The sequence below is a fragment of the Chelon labrosus genome, assembly GCF_963514085.1.
Source record: "Chelon labrosus genome assembly, chromosome: 13".
Lineage (NCBI taxonomy): Eukaryota > Metazoa > Chordata > Actinopteri > Mugiliformes > Mugilidae > Chelon > Chelon labrosus.
In genome coordinates, this window is record NC_140346.1 from 20,544,490 (window position 1) to 20,564,968 (window position 20,479).

Genomic DNA, 20,479 nt, shown 5'->3' on the forward strand with positions numbered 1-20,479 from the left:
TTACATAGTTCATGTTTATTTTGTGGTTTACGCCATTGTCTAAGTTAACAGCTGAGTGTTGTTGTGATTTACTGTTTGCAGTGTTCTTTCCATGAAAGCATCATATCCAACACTTACATTTATTTATTCTGAGAGACTTCCCTTATTAAATCATAACATGTAAGATTTGTTTTTTGCTTTCTTAAGAATTCTTTGTTTTTCCCTGAGTACAAAAACACCCCTCATTTAACATAACAGATCTAAAGTCATATAACATAAATTATGATATTAAAAAAAAATCTTTTTAATCTTTGTTTGGTTGCAGTATCCACAAAATCTTCCCAAATCCTGACAATTTAATGTTGCAAAATATGCAACCCTGTTTTCAAGCTAATTTTCTCATAGAACCTAATTAGAAAAGTAGCTCGGAGGAATTCTGTGCTGAAATCCTTTTGCAACATGAGACATCATGATTGGAGGGCTCCGCCGTGGAGCCGCTGTATGGCCTTAGGTTCTGGATATTTATTCAGTGATGGCGGGACATGTTTTCCCATAATTCCATCTCCATCTTGCTGTGGGCTGAGGCAACTGTGGTTAGTTTGCTCATCCCTCAAAGAGATCTTGTTTAAATAACCAGAGGACAGTTGCTACCCTAAACAAGTGGCAAGCACACAGAGGTAAAACACATGCTGTGTTTACTTACTTACACAGAATAATTAGGCTAAGGTCTTCTCTAGTTAATCTGTTTATGCGCACCTTTGATAGACTGTGACTGTTTGTGCCATCAATACCAGCAGATTACCATCCACACAGTGGATCTGTTAAAATAAACACTCAGTCACCGGCTACCCCCGTTGCTTTTTAAGTTGCTGGTTTAAAGTTCCCAAATTTAGGAGGTATTGAGTATTGAAATTAACATTTTGACAAAAAAATTGCAGGCATGACCTTGTGCAGTCCGCTAAAGGAGACTCAACACTTGTTGCAAACACAAGGTGGTGGCTTGATTGAATATGAGTAGTTTTGAAACAGTTTGTTAAAATAAATGTTCAAGTCAGGAACATTTTGTTATGCAAGGTCACACCACTGTGAATATATAATGTAGACGGATTCCTAATTTTCTATGACTTTTTCAAGTCTTGTGATTTGGTGAAAGCCCCCCTCACCCACACATCGGAACTGGAAGTGTGTCTGTGTTAGGCCCCGTTTACATGAAGGGAAGACGCAGATATTTCCCTGCGGTTTGGCCTCTCATTTACACGAAAACCCCGTTTTTATCACAGAAAACGATTATTTCTAAAAACTCCGGCCAAAGTGGAGATTTCTGATAACGCCGGTTATGTGTTGCCGTGCCAACTGGGAGAAACGGGGTTTTAGGTTCTCAAACGTCACATTATGCGCCAGAAAATGCTTAACGTCACGTGAGCGCCCTATTTACAGTTATTCGTTGGTGTCGATTCTGAGGATTTTGATTGGCTTGCATGGCTTTATTCTTTTCCCTATAGAGAGCCGAAGTCCCGCCCCCTCTACTTCCGGGTTATGGGACCTATCTTTCGAAAAAATATGAACGGCAGTCTATGGCGAAAGATAAATTATTTTCTGGTCCCGATCGATTTGTGCCTTGGATTATACACATGTTGTTTTTCAGAATAAAAAATGATTTTACATGTCAAGAATGTCACAGTTTGTCGCAAGATAGTTAAGTAAAACGCTATGGAAAATACGTAATTAAACGAACTACAAGTCCCGCATGCTGGCGCGTACAGAACCGACCAAAACTCCCTTCGTGTAACTACAGCTCTCGACATGACCCGATTTATAATGATTTTCACCTCGTTTGATGCTTCTGCCTTCGTCCTGGAAGAAGACGGCAAAGCTCAACAAGGAGACAGCCATAGTTCTCTAGTTACGTACATTGTTCGAGACGAGAGATGTAGTTCACTAAGCGATCTCATACAAAACCTAATGTTGTTCAGCTTATTTACGTCAAATAATTTATCTCTTGACGTGAAAAATTATCTTTTAAATTCACACACATCATATGTGAAATTCATGCCACAATTCGATCGGGACCAGAAAATAATTATGATCTCTCCATAGACTGCCGTTCATATTTTTTCGAAAGATAGGTCCCATAACCCGGAAGTAGAGGGGCGGGACTTCGGCTCTCTATACTGCCGCCCATAGGTTTGGCATAGTTATTATGGCGCTCGACGGCGTATTTATGCGGGTTGATGTAAATGACAAGTTTTTTGAAAACGATGTTGTGTGCACAGTGTTATTATTGAAAACGGAGGGGAGGAAATATTAGTTTCTCTAAATACCCGGCTATGTGTAAATGTGGCCTTAGTCTGCATTTAATGAATGTTTTAAATGCAATAGCTGTCTCTCTTTTATGGCATTCTTACACTATTGTTTTAGTTGTTAGTTGTGGTATCACGTTCTTGTACATTGGTGTTTTAGACCTTGTGAACAGATGTACAAACATGAAAACTACCACTAATTCTGTCCTCCCACTAAGAATAACTTCAGTTCCTCAGAAAAAAAAAAGACTTAAATTGACTTTCTCGGATGACTTGAATTTCTGACTTGTGAATTTCCCAGGCTTCTTACTGCTGACAAATTTATTCCGAGTAGCTCACGGGATTTGTAAGAGAACATTCAATGAAGTGAAGCTGAAATGTGCAGCGTATACGGTCTCTCCCTCAGACTGAATTTAATGAATTCTAAGGGAGGGGAATGTGTTGCAATCGGTTGCCTTTGACTGGTTGGTATAATCTGAAGGTCAGACGAATGAGATCCACTAACACCTATAAATAACAAATCGTGGCATTGATTTTGTGCAAATGGTTTCATGTATCGGCACATGTACCTTACATTTCAGGTAAACGTGACTCTCAAATCAAATTTATGTCTCCTGTTAATGAAATTAGTCCGGGCCACTTAGCTGGAACCGTGTTGAGAGTCCTGTTGCGTGTATAATGAGCAGGCATAAAAGCAGAAAAAAAATGGCATTACCCACTTAAATTCATAATAAATCTAAGTGTCTAGATTAATGGCAGTGGCAGTCTTCCCTCTCTTTAGATCTCTCTGGAGACTCTAGCCCCAAGAAACCGAGTAGGCAACTCTCTGGAGGCTGTCCCAGTGTCTATTTTTACAGTCCAGCCTCTGATTGGCCGACAAGGTGTGTGTGTGTGTGTGTGGAGGCTCATGTTGTGTCATAAGGTGCCTCTGTGCCATCTGTCGCCCTCAGTGGAGCCGTTGTGAAGACCGACCACGCCTAGTCAGCCTGTCTCCGAGAATGCAAAACACAACCTTGGGCTTTCCTTGCTCTTTAGTACTGACAACTAAATCAGCACTAGGTGGGGAAGGCTTGTAATAACACCTCTAGAACAAACACTAAATCTTATCAGATAGCTGAAGGTTAATGATAAATATTTCCTGAATGTATGTTCGTGCATTGGATTTGTAGAGAACGGGATACCTGACGTTACATGCGAACAGTAAACATGAACAGATTTGCCTAGCAGGTGTAGTAACAGGTTGTTGATGAGTCATCGCTTGTCTAGGCGATGACGAGAATATGAATTTGTTGTCTCGCTAAAAGTGCTAAATAACTGAATAACAACACTTGTGTGTGTGTGTCTGAAACATAACACAGCAGACAACCTCATAATGTTCTGACTGTGACCATCACTGCCCTTCTGTCCACATCTAAACCTCCCTCTCCAGCCCCGTGTGCAATAAACGTGGCCCGAAACGGCTCTATTACGTCTAAAAAAAACTTGACAGGTGTTAGCCATCCTCATCCAGCTTGTCAGCGGCATCTCTAATTAGTCGGCAACCGGAAATATTTTGTAGGAGCCTGGCACTATTGCTTAAGAATGCAAATGGCTCGCTGCTATGGCTTAGCACAATTAAATGTGGCACGGATTAATGAGGGACATTGGGGTGGCCTTGAATAACACAAACGTGCTACCGGAGTACCAAGCACATCCTTGTGAGAGCAACCTATAAAGTATTTTCCAACCACTGGAGGAGTCTAAATCTGAGATGAGAGTTTAAAGCATGACTCTGGGCATAAATGCTAAAAGCGAGCTGTTAAAGTAATAAATATAGTATGTTTATTAGAAAATGTGGAACATGTTTGTGGTTTAAAAGCTTTTTCAACCAGTGTTTTGTTGGTACTATTGCCTCACAGTATGGTTTTCCTGTTGTTGTTATGGGTTTCCTCAGACTGCTCTGGTTTCCAACCCCACAGACATGCACATTACTTATTAGGATTGCCCCTGACCGAGGCATCGGCCTCAAAACTGTAGTCTGTCTCAAAGCATTGCATTGTGGTTGCACAGTCCTAATTGTGTTAGGATGGGTCCCATCCAGAGGACAAATTTCCAGAGGGGAACTTATAAAGTACGTGTAATTCTAAATGAGATAAAACAAAATAGGCTTCTTTGTGGAGCATAGATGACTCTGTTATATTCTGATACAGATAGCGAGAGCGCAGGGGGCATTCACTGCACGTACGCAGCAGGAAGATGAATTGAACTGAACGCTTCTCAGCTGGGTCTGTCTGGTCAGGCAAATAGAGAGATCCTGTTCATATAGATTGTGTAAGAAAAGGAAAGAGGATTAAATTAGTAGGTACCTTGTTAAAATAGTGGGGTCAACACGCGGTTAACATTGTGTTGTTCTAAGTAAATAACCTGAAGACCTTTTTTTTTTTTTACTGTCAGCAAAGCCAGATACGTGTAATGTTGCTTTCTGTTAGCTGTTAATCCACATCAGTAGTAAAATACTCTTGATGTGTTAAAATTCATGATATATTCAAAGCTGAAATGTTTGAGTTTCACTGATTATGCAGAGGAAGTAATTTTCTCCAGCACGCTGCAGTGATGCTGTTTCTATTTTTTACACGGTCTGTCTGCTTGATGAGACTGAGCTGTTGCACAAACCTGCTCATTTTCAGTTCTGTTTCATGTTCTGTATTAAGGCAGGAAGGTTGTAAAAAATTCAGTAATGATATGAGGAGACAGAGGCTTTGATTTCAAACTTGGTCTTTCCTCACAGTGTTCAACATATAGGCTGTTTGTATGCGGTTATCTTTAAACCAGCGTTTGGCTGGAACACCATTTTGTCGACTGGGAAATAATAGAGGCAGCATTTGAGGCGGCTAATCAGAAACCTGTTTAATACACAGCCACTGTTGTGCTTTGGTTTGATTGGCTCGCGGTTAGAGAAAGTGTATTCCCGCAGTCAGTAGGGACAGAGTCTGAGGACAGGAAAAGACCAGCTGAGGCGTCATCATCTGGGCCGCTCTGGTGGGTGACCCTTGTTTATTTACTGGCAAAGACACATTTCACTGGCATTTGATACTTGGCAGGTGTTTCGGGCTCTGTTAGTACGGGAGGCGGGACATCAGTGTGTGATTGACTGCTGGTGGGTGATGTCCAAATGCTCAGCTGCAGCCAACTGTTTCCATGCCAGCAGGCGAGGGAAAAGAGATGGCCATGGTGAACATTGTCCAATATTTATCTGGTCACAGGATAGGGTCTTTGGCTCCTGCGAACACGTTTGTCTACCTGTTTTCAGCTCGGTCACGTGATCGTCCTCCTTAGCGCCGTAACCTTGATGGAGACGCGCTCGTGCCAGTTTTTATTTTCATTAGCCCTGTAATCCAATTACTGTGTGGTCTGCCCTAATCTCTGCGGGGGGGGGGGGTTTGCGTCGTCTTCCCCCGTTCATAGATAACTCCAGAAGTGGCTGCACACGCTGTGTCGTCCTACACAACATAATGAGTACTCAAGTGCTGCTCTGCCTCTCCGCCCTGCCCTTGGCTCTATCTGGCCGTATCCGAAATGGTGCATTCCCTCCTATTGATCCTCTTCCTGGTGGAGTCACAGGCAGGCTTATCCGGCTCGTCCCAGCTTGTCTGCCTTCTGAATGGACACACAGAGAGAGCTGTGTGCATGTGCCAGGCTTCGGGGTTCTGTGTAGTCACAGGCATCTTGTGGCTGAGTGTTCATTTTGGCTACCTCCCTCCAGACCTCCTGCCCTCCTGCCCTCCCAGTCCCCCCCCTTTTTTTGGGTCTTTGTTGTTACAGTAATTATTAGAGATGCATGAAAATGTGCCAAGTTAGCACGGCTTTACTGTATTATACATTAATCGCATTCTCCTAGTAGGAAAGCGGTGTGGATGCTTTGTGGGCTTTTTTCACGGGAGTGTGTCGTGACTAGCACCAACAGGGAACTCACTGGAGAACCACTGTAATGATTAATCTCGAAGAATACGCTTTTTTTTTTTTTTTTTTTTGGTGACAGACTGTGGTGATTCATTGTGTGCGCAGAGATGTTAACATTTCAGTCATTGTTCATGCCACACAGACTCCCTATTCTTGTATGTAGTTGCCACCAAGGATTTGAGATGGAAAATAAAAAAAAAATCCTTCCGGAGTCCCCCCGAATTCATCCTCCCAAGAATCTTTCCATTCCACCGATTGTGCGTATCTCTTTTAGACATGGCAACAGACTGCTCTCTCTCTCTCTCAGTCCTTGCACAGGTTGTGCTGCTCAGCTGGAGCCCAAAGCTGGATGAAAATCAAACTTGGATTTTAGGTGTAATTATTATTTGACAGCGCCACGTATGTGAGTGTCATAGAGGACAAAACATGGGGTGCATCCGAATACCCATACTAACGTACTGTTCAGTAGGCGAGACGCAGTACGCCACAGTAGTAGTACGTCCGAATTCTTAGTAGACATCGACTAGTAGGCGAAAAATACCCAGATGGCCTACTACCTCCACAGTATACAACAGTAGCTCACTACGCTATCCCACAATTCAGCGGGAGCCCGCTAAGCGTAGAAGAAGACGAGCCCCCGGGAAAATCAAATCAGACAAAATGGCTGAGACCGTTGTGACAGCTACAGCTACGACAACCGAAGTTTATAAATGTCAGTATATTAGGATAAATGTTGAGTTTAAAATGTTGGTTGTTTCGAAAATACTTCTCCGAGGTGGCTTTAAAATTTCGCGGCACCCGCCGGTGTGCATCATATGTGTCGGCATCACATGTAAACATCCGGGGTCTAAGGACAGGCAAGAAGGCTGCCCAGTACGTCCGAATTGTATGCCTACTACTCGCTCCCATACATAAATAACGTACTAAATTTACGGTTGAGTAGTACGTTCTAACCGACGTTAGTATGGACTGACTATTCGGATGCACCCATGTTTACTCTGGATGCTTTGCAGTTTGTGTTTGCAGAATAAACCACCATCTTTCCTGTGATTCGCCAGAAACTTTCATCCCCCTTGTATTTCAAGTGTTCCTGGGAGCACAATGCCTGCATATTTTTTATTTTATTTTTTTTTTTTCCCCGGCCTTGTTTTCAACCTTCTAAATACTGAATCATTACAGGACTACACAGCGTGGCATGATGGGTCGCAGACGCTCGGCTCTCCACGTCCCTGGGCTTTTGTTGTGTGTAGCGCGCAGCTGAGGCAGATGCTGAGGGGCACTCACACTAAATTGCGTGAATGAGGGCAAATTCTGTTGGCCACTGAAGTGAAGTGCACCCTAGCTCATTGAGTCACAGCTTCTCTTCAGCACAGAGAGGAAGAGGAATACACCCATTAGAGGGAGATCATTTTAGATCATATTTTAGCTGCACTTTGAGTCATGATGTTACCTAAAGCTGTCATAGCACCATGCCAGTGTTTACCACGGCACAAAATGTTTTATGTATTTTGTTTTTCTATTATTTGGAGTCTGTAAAATACTTATTTAACATCTGATAGCAGGTTACAAGTTTTTTGGCACTTGCCCAATGGCTGGGTATTGCCATTTCCTGACTGAATTCAATATTGAATCAATTAGAGACGTTTCAGTTTTCAAACTGTTCTGCTGTCTGCGGCTTTTCATTTGTTCAGCTCCTCTCATTTGTCATACTTTGCAGTTCAAAAAGCTGCCACACACCATCTTTCCAGCCCGATGGTGCGCCCCAAAATTGCAGCTTCTGTCATGTTCTGGATCTCCCTCACACATCTTGTTGCGCGGCCTCGCAACACTAGTCATCCAAAACCAGTCTCGCAAGAAGGCAGCAACAGGATGCAGTAAATGGCATGTATATATATATATGTAAAAAAAAAACGAGATATGATTTTATGAATGACGATTCATTTACTTACAGTTACCTACAATTACACATCATAACATTGCGAAGGTCAAGAAGATATAAGTTACAGTTATTCACATATCATTTTTATGCCATCTCAGTATAATAATGTTTTTGAAATCCTTTCGTGTTTTAATGCACATCCAGCTACAGTACCTGAGGATGAAAGCATCTCATTGGCTCATGACAATATGATAAAACAGATATTTTATGATATTTCAACATCGCAGCCAAACACCTTTCAAATGGCCACACTGTGACAACAGATGTGAATGTGAATCATCTCCACTGTGGCAGCTAAGCTTCTGCTGCCTGGGCCTCTTATTCTAATGTGCGCTGCCCTATTATATAACTCATAAATATGACCATTACGTCAGCGGTTCAAGTGATATTTCACGCCCTCGTCTTTTAACAAGAAGTATTCTGCTGCCATAAAATAAATCCCGTTATCTGCCAACTGTTATTGCTGAATATTTTACTTTTCAGACACAATTAGTCAGGCACAATTTATGAAAAGGATTTGAACACATAAGAATAACAACTTTTGCCTCCTTTAGTGGTGTAGATAGTGACGGAAAGCTTTAAAATAGATATAATTAGGAAAAGTTTAGATAGTGGTTCATTTTCTATTGGCGCGTTGCCATTTTCTTAAAAGCAAATGCACAGACTTACTGTAAGCTGCTGGCCATCTGTTATGCAGTTTTATGGTTCAAAAAAATAATAATGCACAAATGAAATGCCTCAAGTGTCTAAAACCTGGCAGATATTGATGAGCCTCAGCTTGGGGCTATAATAAGGAAGCACCAGCTGAGCCGTAGATGAATAGTTAAAATTTACTCTTTAAATATCATATTATTCATGGAATAATATTGTATTGAGGGTTGAATTTATGGCGTTTGTACTTAACTGGTGCGGGCACCGGAGCATGCCTACGTCTGCACCAGTTTAACCACCAACCACTGATGGCCCGGCCGCCGATGGAAGTCGTGGCGATGAGCTGAAATCGTCTGTGTTGTTTTGACATCGTCTTCAATGTAAATAGTCACTCCTCTGAGGCTGCACTGCTGCATCCAATCAGACAACTATACGAGAGAGAGAGAGAGAGAGAGAGAGAGTGGTGATGTCAAAATAAGGGGAGAAGGAAGCTGGGAAACACGTTTCCATAGCAACTGGTAGAAATGAGTGTATCTATGGTTGAGAAGCACAAACACCAAGCAAATACACAGTTCCGTCGTCAAACTAGTTCTGGTCGCGAGCACTTTTAGATGTGCGTTGTCACTAGAAGATTTTGATCTTGGTGCTGGGCTTGTTTTGAATTAAATGGTTTCCAGCTAAGTTTGTGTGGTGCATGGATTTTCTTGATACTCGCGATCATGATGAATGAAACTGTGTGAGAGTCTTGTGTGCCAAAACGCTGAAATAAAAGAGCCCACTTCTGCTGCGGCATCACTAGACTTCTTTTAAGGGACGAGCATTTGTTGCGTCATTTCAAAATAATCTGCTAGTTTTATTTTCACTCCCACTGAATTGGTGGGTTATTGGCAGCTTTTAGCTTGTAGGCACAGGACAATTCATCAATAAATTGTGTCGTATCGCGAGTCAGAGTCTCTTGCAATACATTATAAACACACTGACACCATTACCGAAGTGGATGCTCTTCATTCCTGGTGCCATTTGATGTCTGAAATCGTTTTTCTTTCCATTTGTGCAAACACTATCAGTTAAAGGTTGTTTAATGTTGTGTTCATGTTGGCGTGTGTATGTATTAAAAATGTAGGGAAGCGCGAAGTTGAACATGACTTATTATAGCTGAGATTCACTGTATGGAGTGGCAATGTGTCTTCCGGCGTACACAAAGGCATCTCTGTGTAATGTTACTAGTCAAACGATCCTTATTACAGTAACTTGGCAGCAGACAGTAGCTACTGGTTTGTTTTGTTTTATTTAGTTTTTTATTAAAGCTGTCAAACCATAGCGTACAACCTTAAGCGTTCAGCTGACTCTTGGACTTGTTGTGCCACTGTGGTGGTAGGCAGGTTTCAAACAGAGTATTTCGCACACTGCCTTTGTCTTGTCATTGCTCAGTTTAAAGTGGTCCCACACAGCTGAGGTCTTTGACATGTTGTCTTCGCTTTAGCAGCTAAGGTGAACTGAAGCATCACAGTGTGACGTTCACTGCTCTGCTTTGAGTGAAGGGGACCAGAGAAGGGTATACATTTCCACATTTTGACAGCGTTTAAAAAAAATAAATAAATAAAATACAGCACAAGAATGTACAGATAAAATTTACCTGGCTGTTTGCCTTCATTAATAGCACATATCAGTACCTATTAGGGCTTTGACTCCGAACTTCGTTATTCGAATATTATTCGATTATTTTAAAAATTGAAGATATTCGAACGAATTTTAGGGATCTCTTAATATTCGAACCTGTATGGGAATTATTTTTTGTAAATGTGTTTGCTTGTAAACGTTGTTTTCAATTCATATTCCGAGTTTTTTTTTTCCACGCCTGGTGTGACAGTGTTTTTCTTCCGAAAGCATCATTGACTTACGAAAGGTTCCTGTAAGCTTGTGTATTTCCGATGGAGCGTTAACTGTGTCGTAACAGCATCTTCTGTTATATTCTGCTCGTTACATCTTCATTCCGACACTGCATATCTTGTTTGCTTAATAATAACAATTTTAACGCGCATAAATACTCAGCCTTTCGTGCACGTAGTCTATTAACATTGACTGATACACTGCCCTCTGGTGGACAGAACATATAGAACTTAAGTTTGATACCAATATCAGTCTTACTGAAGACATTTAATGGTCAAAATATAATTAATAAATATTCGAATATATTCGAATTTTAATATTAATAAACAAACGAACTTCGAATATGATTTTTGGGCAAAAGTCAAAGCCCTAGTACCTATCAGAACCACAAAAATTGATTGTTGAATGCCTACAAGTCATGCAAATTCTTTAATATTCAGCTCTCTCTCTCAAGTCTGAGTGGCCTGTAAAATTATGTGACACTGAAAGCTTTTAATATAGTAAATAAATTCAGTTTCATATTCTTGATGTTTAAAATAAAAAAACTAAACAAAAAAGCATTTTAGTGCTATATTGCACATTGCAGAAGCCTTATTTAATTATGTAAAAATATGGAATTTTTTTTCCATAATGTATTTTTAAGTTATTCAATGATTCCCAGCCATAATGTATGTTGTACAAAACAGATCCTGTTTCAGATCACAGATAGTAAACTGAGGTTTTAAACTGTGACTGTCAATTTGACAGGCTTAAACTTTAAGTGGTTCAGACTGTGTGTGTGTGTGTGCGTTTTACGCTAACAGAATGGATAATGAGCGTAATCCCACACTGAGGCGAGTCACGGCTTGGGTCGAGGCTTACTACAACATCCAGCTGCCTGGGCTGCGGCACCTGAGGTGTTCTAAGATAACTACAAAGGCTAGAGGAAAAAGGCCAGGCTCTGCATAAATTCTCATCTATATGGTGCCCTTGCCCTTCATATCTTATCAGTTACTTCCCAAAAATAACGGTGTATCCCTGTGGGGAACTTGCATTTTAGATACAACCATGCTAGAAACGATGGGTGAGGTTACATGACGCTATTTAAGGTCCTCCCAATTTCGACCAGTGATTGCGGCAGCCCAAGGACATCAATGTGCATCATTTCCATTCATGAAATAACTCCCATCCCCCACCGTCATTACACAGGGAGACACAAACACACCCTTACACTCGAGAGCACATGTACTGGTATTAGGCACTCTAGTACACTGTCTCATGGCTGTGCTGAAGAAGTAGTGAACATGATCCTTAAATAGACACTCAGAGACGACAGCATCAGTGTGAATTGGGAACCTTGCAGTTATTTCTACACTTATAGTCAGATAAACAGCAGAAAATATTTTACATTCCACTGTATAATGCATAGTGCATTAAGAAACAACAGAGAAGCAGACTATGTAGCTGATGATACGCTATAAATTGAATATTTTTCTCCATGTTACTATAGATTTAATGAGATTGCTCTAAGACTACAATCACTGAGGCTTTGGTGATGACCCGAAGAGACATGAATTATTGACACTGCATGCTGTCTCCTGTAGTCATGATAAGCCTGCATCCAAATGTGACATTGCCCACAGCTACAGTAAATGTTACATCAAACAATGAACTGCGAATGACAAGGCCCGAGTTACTGTGTTGCATTCAAATTTGCCTTGTGGTTTTTCTGTTTGGCCACAGAAAAACAGACTCAGATTTATCGCTGGTATTTTTCTCGGTATTGTGGTTGAAGTTGCGGCTTACTGATACTCCCTGCTCGTATGTCATCTTTATTTCTTCTACTTAAGACTTTAATTATGTGCAGCTCAGATGTTGGGTCTGACCGGCGTTTTTAATCCATTTGTTGGCAGCTGATCTTCAGATTCCGACCATATTCTGCATCCATAATTGCCAATGCGTTAAAGGCAATAACACGATTAAATCTAATTATTGGTTTTTGTCAGTAAGTCTTTTGTTTCTTGACTCGGCCCTCTTAAAAATTCAATTATTAAAGTGAAACGGAATCTAAAGCCAAGCCTAGTGTTTTGAATGTCTGTGGCACATTTGCATTATAACTTCACATTCCTGGTTTCATGTATTGAATTGCAGACGGTCAGTATAGGTTGATTTTTTAATGAGTCCCTCCCCACTGGGAATTTTTTCAACTTTAGTTTTTTGGTAAAAGCGATGGAATGCCAAGTTTAACTGCGGGGAGATTAAATGTTTTCCCCACATCTAGGTCACTCTTATTCTTATCTACTTGAATTGTTTATTTCACTGCAGGTCTCTCAGCCGTTCGACTGTCTAGGGCCTTAACAGCGAGGAAACTTATCACAGGTTCGGGTCTGTTACTCCTGTGTGTATGCAAGTTTTATAAGCCCCAGGTTGGGTTTGCCAATTAGTGGTACATACCGCAGCACCTTCCTATCTCTTCAAGGCATCCTTCCCTTTCTTCACTTTTAAGCCCTTGTTCCAGTTTTACTACATAACGGCTGTACTTAAAATCTTCTTTCTTGGAAAACTGTAAAAACTCGAGGCTTATGATTTGTGCTTGATGATTAGCAGTTCGCCGATAGTGATTCTTATATTAAATATTTCCATTAAGGACAGTAAAACAGAGAAGATAAGATGGGACTTTATTTATCCCTGAAGGGAAATTAGGGTAAATATACCCTAAATATACTTACTATAGTAAATATACTTAGCATTTACATTCATAAGTACATATGTCAGTGGATTTCCTTTGGAAATATGTAAAATGCATCTTCCTTGTGCTAAGGGCTTTGGAAGAAGACATTGGCAGACAGCAATACCTTCTCAACAGAGCTCTGCAGTTACTGGCACACGCTTAGTATTGATTGTCTTATGGGAAATCAATTCCTCTTGAGATTTATTTTTTTTTTAAGCAACAAGACGAAGAGTCTACAGCCATGTTAGTGTCTTTGTGAGGCTATACCTACTTAAGCACAGCAGTGTAGTAAGAGTGGAGTAGTTTGCACCAAGGTTGTCAAGTGACTAATCAACACACCAAAATTGTGTGCGACCTTGAATTAGAGAATTTAAAAAATATCACTCTTATCAGTAAACCATGCTTGAAATTTTTGCTACAGGCAAAAAAACGCACCTTAAAGATTAAGATTAGAAGTGGAACAATATATATCTGATTTTCTGCATACCCTTAGTCCATCGGCAGTGCAGGCTCCTTTAACTCCTGTGATGTGAGGATCCCAAATGCACTCCTCAGCCCTACTTGGGTTTAAAATGGATTGGTCTCCAGGGAGTCGCACCTAGATTGAATTTCTAGACCACCACACATTTGCTTATTGTAATTTGGTCACCCCCTGCTTTGAAATAGTTTTTGCCCTTTAACAGGACTTGAACTGCTGTACGGTTGCTTGTTAGCCTCTTTAATATATGAAAAGCGAGCTCTTGGTGGGAGAGCAATTACCCTGTCTTCATAACTCAGAGGAGCCATGGCTCTGCCTTCAGTCTGAGAGAACCAATTAGTGCTTGGGCTACAGAATCATTTAATTTGAAAAATTTGGATGCGTTGCAGGTGTGTTGCTGTTTTATTCTGATACTCTACTAGAATAAGGAGAACAACATTCGTGAGGGACATTGAAGACGATATGGGACACTGTGATGGAAGTTCCCTTTGGGATTTTCATCCCTGTGAATGTCAGCTTGCTCGGAGGATATGAACAATTTTGCATTGTTGGTTTTAATGGGAAAAGCAGTGTCAGGAAGATTACGGACAGGTTTTACAGTCTGGCTCGCTGCGTTCTGACTCTGACATTAATTCAGTGGCTGCCATTGATCCGGTTAGATGAAAGAGTGTGATTTCTTAACACTTAAAAATGTCACTACTTACCACAGGTTTTCTCTAATGATAGCAGTTTAACAGTTTTCAATTTGCAGTACATTTTCTGCCGTCATGTAGCCATTTATGTGAAGAATATATATTGTAGAGCTCATTTGCTAGGGTATTTCCCAACTCATACTAAAAGAGCCTTGCAATAAATCACATCTTCATGAAGGTTATAATATATGTAAAATGTTAACTTTACTGTTATTTTTGTGGCTGTAAACTGTGGTATTGTAACAGTGTATTATTATAGGGGGAGGTGTTTATTTATCTGCCAAAATTAGTAGAAATGGGAGCTTAGCTTAGCAACAATGCTGTAAGTTTAAGTGTGTACTGTAAACTCCATACGTTAAATTGCATTTGCACTTATTGTGCTCCACACACAATGCTATGGTAAGTACTTTGTATTGTGGATAACACTACAACCTCTGCATTTCTTGAAAATATTAGTGTATATATAGAAAATCCTGAACTGGTTGCCTTGCTTCATTTTTAATTGCACCCTCTCAATGTCTGAGAATAAGAGTCTTCAAGAAAAGTAAATGCTACGGATGATAAAATCATCAGCTGTCCCACTTTGCCCTTTTCCCTAATTGCCACTCCAGCTCCTTAGCCATGATCATTTAGTGGTCTTACTTATAGGAGCTCATTTAATTCAACATTTACTAGACCACCCGTCTTTGTAGGACTTCTCATAATAAGTTTATCTTAGTGCTGAACCCTTTTCATTTTTCCGCCATTGAATTGCGGTCAAATTATTGTATTTTATGTTTTCTTGGAAAGTAACTATTTTCCAATCTGGTTTCCGCCACATTTTTAATGTGTGTTGCATGTTTTTAAGATGTTTTTGCACACATAGCTTTGCCTGACTCGGACAAAACCCTTTCAGACACAGAATGTGATAATGGACTGCACAGAGAAACATCTCTTGACTTGAATAATCATCACCAGCGTGAAGACATTTCTTCTACAAATTCATTGCCAGTTTGTTTGACTAAATGAATACCAACCAGTTTTATTTCCTCTGCCCAATTAAAGAGAATCCATAAACTTTTTTTTTCCATAAAATTAACATAACATTTTTGTAGAGCAGAGTGTTGATGTCTGGGTTTGATGTTCCGTCATTTTGAACATCAAACGATTTACTAGCTCATTTAGTAATAAAACTTTCAAACAACTTTGACAGCGTACATTCGGTCTCTGCCTAACATTGACACTATGATGGGATGAAAGATCACTCTGTATGTCAGTCTCTATAAAATGTACTAAAACACCAGCTTTTGTTCAGGTTTAGCCTTTTAAGTGATTACATTTCGTTCATGGTGGGTGCAGCATGACCTAAAGTCAGTGTCCCTGTAATATCACTGTACACTGTGCAATCACATGGTGTTGCAGATTTTAAAGGGATATTACACCCAAAACACAATTCTACTTCATTTGACTCTATTGGCAATGTAAGAGAACATATCATTAAAAGACAATGATTTAAAATCAATGGTTGTGTTGCTCGATATTGGCTTTTCTGCCAATATCCGATATTCCGATATTGTCCAACTCTTAATTTCCGATACCGATATCACTCGATGCCGATATATGTAGTCTTTTTACACCAAAATTGTTAGGTAACAACATAACATATCACCTATTATGGAATTAACACATTATGCCTAATTTTATTGTGATGCCCCACTGGATGCATACATAAACGCAACATGGCTTTTCAAATGTAAACACTGTCTGTGCAAAATAAGTTATTGAAAAAAGTGCCATTCATTTTTTTTTTTTTGTGTTTTTAGAGAGAAAATTTTGCCTCAAACAACACTACAGACAATATCAAAACAAGGAAGATGCATATCTTCAGTCCAGAGTAGTAAATAAACATAGTCCTCTTTTTCCAGGTTCAATGACTGAGTAACTGGCCATAACTTGGCAAATAATACAATCATATAATATATATATATATATATATATATATATATGCGTATAACTCCGGATGATTCTTCTTGAGGTGGGTGATCAAATTTGATGTATTAAAGGAAGACGCCTTGTTTCCTCCTCTCATAACCAACGCTTTGCAGTCATTGCAAATCGCAAATTTACTGTTAGTAGGTGACACTTGGAAATACTTCCAAACCACGGACATCTCATGCACCGGGGCGAGCACGCTTGTTAGCCACGGTTAGCAACCTGCGAGTCTCCCGTAGATGTTGTTATACGTCATTAAGCACGCGCCTGTAAACGTCTCATGCTGCGTTCATGCAGACTCGGAAAGGCTGAAACCTACAGAACAAACATCGGTTATAAAAACCCAATACCGATAATTCCCGATATTACATTTTTAACTCAATATCGGCCGATATCCCTGGTTGTGTTTATTAAACAGGGATATAAGTGAGGCATAGGCTTACATATGTTTTGGGAGGATTAGCATACACCATTATGTAGGTTAAATGTGATGTGTATTGTTGAGCAGCCTAGATCTGAGCAATAAAACACTACTAAGCTACTGCTTTTACTCAAATAAAGTTATTGATAACTTCAGTTATTCTAGATTAAGCTAGATAATGGATGCCTGATATGAATTACCTGACAGATTATAACGTATTATTATAAATCAGTCTACCCTATGTGATTGTGAAATGGGCTGTTCTGCAGAACGAGTGTGGGTACCTATAGTATATTTTCCTGTCGTGTGTCTATTTTTTGTTAAGTAAACAACCTGATTACTTCTTCCAGCACAGTTCTTTGGCCACAACATTTGAACATTTTTTTACTAATGGCGATATGTAGCCTGTGTCCAAAACATGCTAGCCAGGTCCGTATGTTAATCTGTAATGTGTGCACCATGTTTGGGCCACTGGTTATCAGACAACACCAGATGCGCTTATTTCCAAGCTGGTGTGCTGTCTCACATGATTTATTGCCGAACCAGCTCCACCATCACCCGAGTACCTGGCTCATTGTTGCTCAGAGAATAATCATCTTTCTTCTTGATGTTTTGTCTGGCCATGGCTAACGGTAAACAGCTCGCTACCAGCCGAGTCTTCCCCTTTGAGTATTGTACCATAGCATGTACTAACATGTAGTTTTACCTTTTTAAACAGTGGCCTCGTGGGTTATGTTCTCTAAAACTAAGACATGTGTTTGTTAAGTTAATGATGGCATTGCAAAATATGTGTTGCGGCAGCATGTGACAGCGGTGAGGGTGAGGGCATCATTATAGCATCTACTCCTATGTTTTTTTGTGTATTCAAGACTTGAAATTGACGTTGAAATGATCAGTCAGCTGGAAAATAATCAGTAATTGATGTGTTTAAAGGTAAATATTTACAAAATGTCCTGAAGCCAGTTTCTCAAATGGGAATATTATCTGTTTTAGTCTAGTATGATGATGAAGATCGAAGATTTCGACGATATAAAATTGTTAAATTTAATCTCGCAGACATTTTATAGACCATACTAATTTTTGCAGCAGTTTCTTTCTTATTTTGTCTGAAACATTAATTTAAATCCCCTTAGTACCTGCTATTACTATTATTATTATTATTACTTGAGTAATTGTTCATCTTCAACAAATATTGCTGGTTCGTATTAGAAGGCAGAATTTGCTGGCAAGCTGTACTGTAGTAAAGTAGGCTGATAAATAAATCCATATTTATGGCCTTACAGAAATCACTCCGTCTGTTCCTCCAGACGTCTTTATTGTCTTCTATGCCTATGTATACTGACCCTGAGTTCCCCTTCTTACACCGACCTCCATTATGGTACATACACATTCACACAGTCTCCCTCATGCATAATATAGAGCTGGATTCTTGGCCCTTTTAGTCACACTCCTTAGTCAACCACTGGAACCCCGACTGCCCCCTTGGGAGGTTCTGCAGGAAACAAGTGATGCTTTGTTCTAATTAAGCACAGAAGTGTTTTTCGGGCCACTTTTCTGTCTGTGTCAAATAATAGAAATCTGTCTTTCTTATCCAGCCTTTGATGAATTGGAGACTCACACTGAGACACTCAACTGCATTCACCTTGCCAGACAGACATGATTTCTAAGAAATTTAAAAAAAATAATTTATTTCAAGGTGCATTGGGAGCACAGCACTGCTTCTTACCAGCGGCTGAATTTTAAATGAATAATTGCTTGATGGTATTTCTCTTGAAAGGACAGGAGGGCTGCAGGCATTAGAGGAATAGGAAATGTCCATCTATTCGGTAATAGGGCTGCTAGTGCCAAAACTGACAGTCATTTTCTTGATGTGCTTTCCACAGATTTTCTTGTTCACACTGCTTTTTTAATTGCAGTAAAAATATTGAGCTGCTGCGGGGCCATGTGCAGAAAGTGAGCTCATATCTTATTTTTCCAACCACTGTTGTCTTTGATTGTGTTTTAAAGTTTCTACATTTAATACCTGTTCCAACTGTTAACCTAAACCAATCAATTAATAAAAAAGCAAATTAGTCTCACGCCAACCTCTGGTGGGTGTTCAGTCATCAAATAGAAATATTTAATTCTGCCTCTAATTATAAAACTGCGGTGTGATTCACAGGACAATGAATACACGACGAAAGGTGTGAACTCTGCATTCTTTTCATTAATTATCAAATCAAAGTTCATCAAATATGACTCATAAGACACAGTCGAGGTGCTGATTACTGCGGCTGGCTGCTACTGTCCTTGCCTGTAGGTGGAACACATTGGTATGTCAACATCTGCGGGTCTGATCTCTCTGTGGGATAAATTAAATGTCAGTGTTTTCTGATTGAATAATTGTACTCTCTCTCTCTGCATACTCACTCGCTGCTTCACTTAGTGTGTTGTTTCCGATTTTTGTAACGTGTGCTCTCTGTGTCTATTCTAGTGTCACTGGAAGTGCAGATCACTCCGGGTTACGGTGAAATTAGTCTTGGAGAGTCCAAATTCTTCATGTGTGAAGGTAAGTTTGTCAAGCTGCCCTAAACCAATTATTTTTGCCTTTGAAACCTGCTCCATTAAGGCCTGTCATGCCACATAAAAAGCGCTTTTCTTGCCGCTTGTCAAATTGTAGTTCTCTAGTGGATGTTCCAGACTCAGGTGGCCTTCGGCCTCAAGGTTGTGATAAGTTGAACTTTATACCTGCCCACTTAATGTCAACAGAGGTGGTTTTTTTCTTTTTTCTTTTTTCTTTGCTTGTTATTACTACAACTCACTAAATTCAACCAACAACTAGGGGTGGGCGATATGGACAAAAAATAATATCTCGATATTTTTGGCGATTTTAACGATAACGATAATTAGACGATATCCATTAAAAATGTGTTTTTAAAAGTCTGAGTTACTTAATCACTGATAACAATAATGGGCACAATGTTGAATGAAAACAGTTCTTATTTATTTTCTTTAACATGTAAGTATTCAAGTAAAAACAATTCAGACAAAATACAAAATACCAATTGAACTAGTGTAAGAACACTGACCTCTGAGTAAACATGACTTTTATGAGACCTTATAGCAATTAAAGAGAGTAAAATCAACGTCCATCATTTATTTTGAAGTTTAATTTCCGTCATGACCGTGGATAACCTCGTTCACTTTAAAGTAGCGGCTGCACGCTAGCTAACACCCGTCAGCTTCCAAGCTAGCGCTAGCTGACACAACATGGAGCCATCAGTTTGTATGTTCGCCCACATCAATGCCGAGACAACGGATTATCTAGAGTATGCGGGAGAAGCCTGTGATAACGGCCGGGCCTCGGGATGCAAACAGCTCAGCTGACAAAAAGCAGTCGGGAGACAGCGGTGCGCCCTGCCGCTCCACTCCCCTCACTCACATTCGCGGTAACGATGCCTGTGAGAGAGATGATGACGTGTCGGCCCACTACAGCAATGACGTGACGCCCTGCTGCAGCCAAGGGCTTC

General features: G+C 40.1%; 1 protein-coding gene across 4 annotated transcripts in view; it reads left to right on the top strand.

The window, feature by feature from the left end:
• The window catches only part of ncam1b (neural cell adhesion molecule 1b), a 77,622-nt gene that overhangs the window by 13,409 nt on the left and 43,734 nt on the right, over positions 1–20,479 (top strand). For all 4 annotated transcript variants that reach the window (XM_084558407.1, XM_084558404.1, XM_084558405.1 and 1 more), the window contains exon 2: positions 19,444–19,518. In XM_084558407.1, the coding sequence (XP_084414533.1) occupies positions 19,444–19,518 (75 nt within the window). The remainder of the gene's footprint in view (positions 1–19,443; positions 19,519–20,479) is intronic.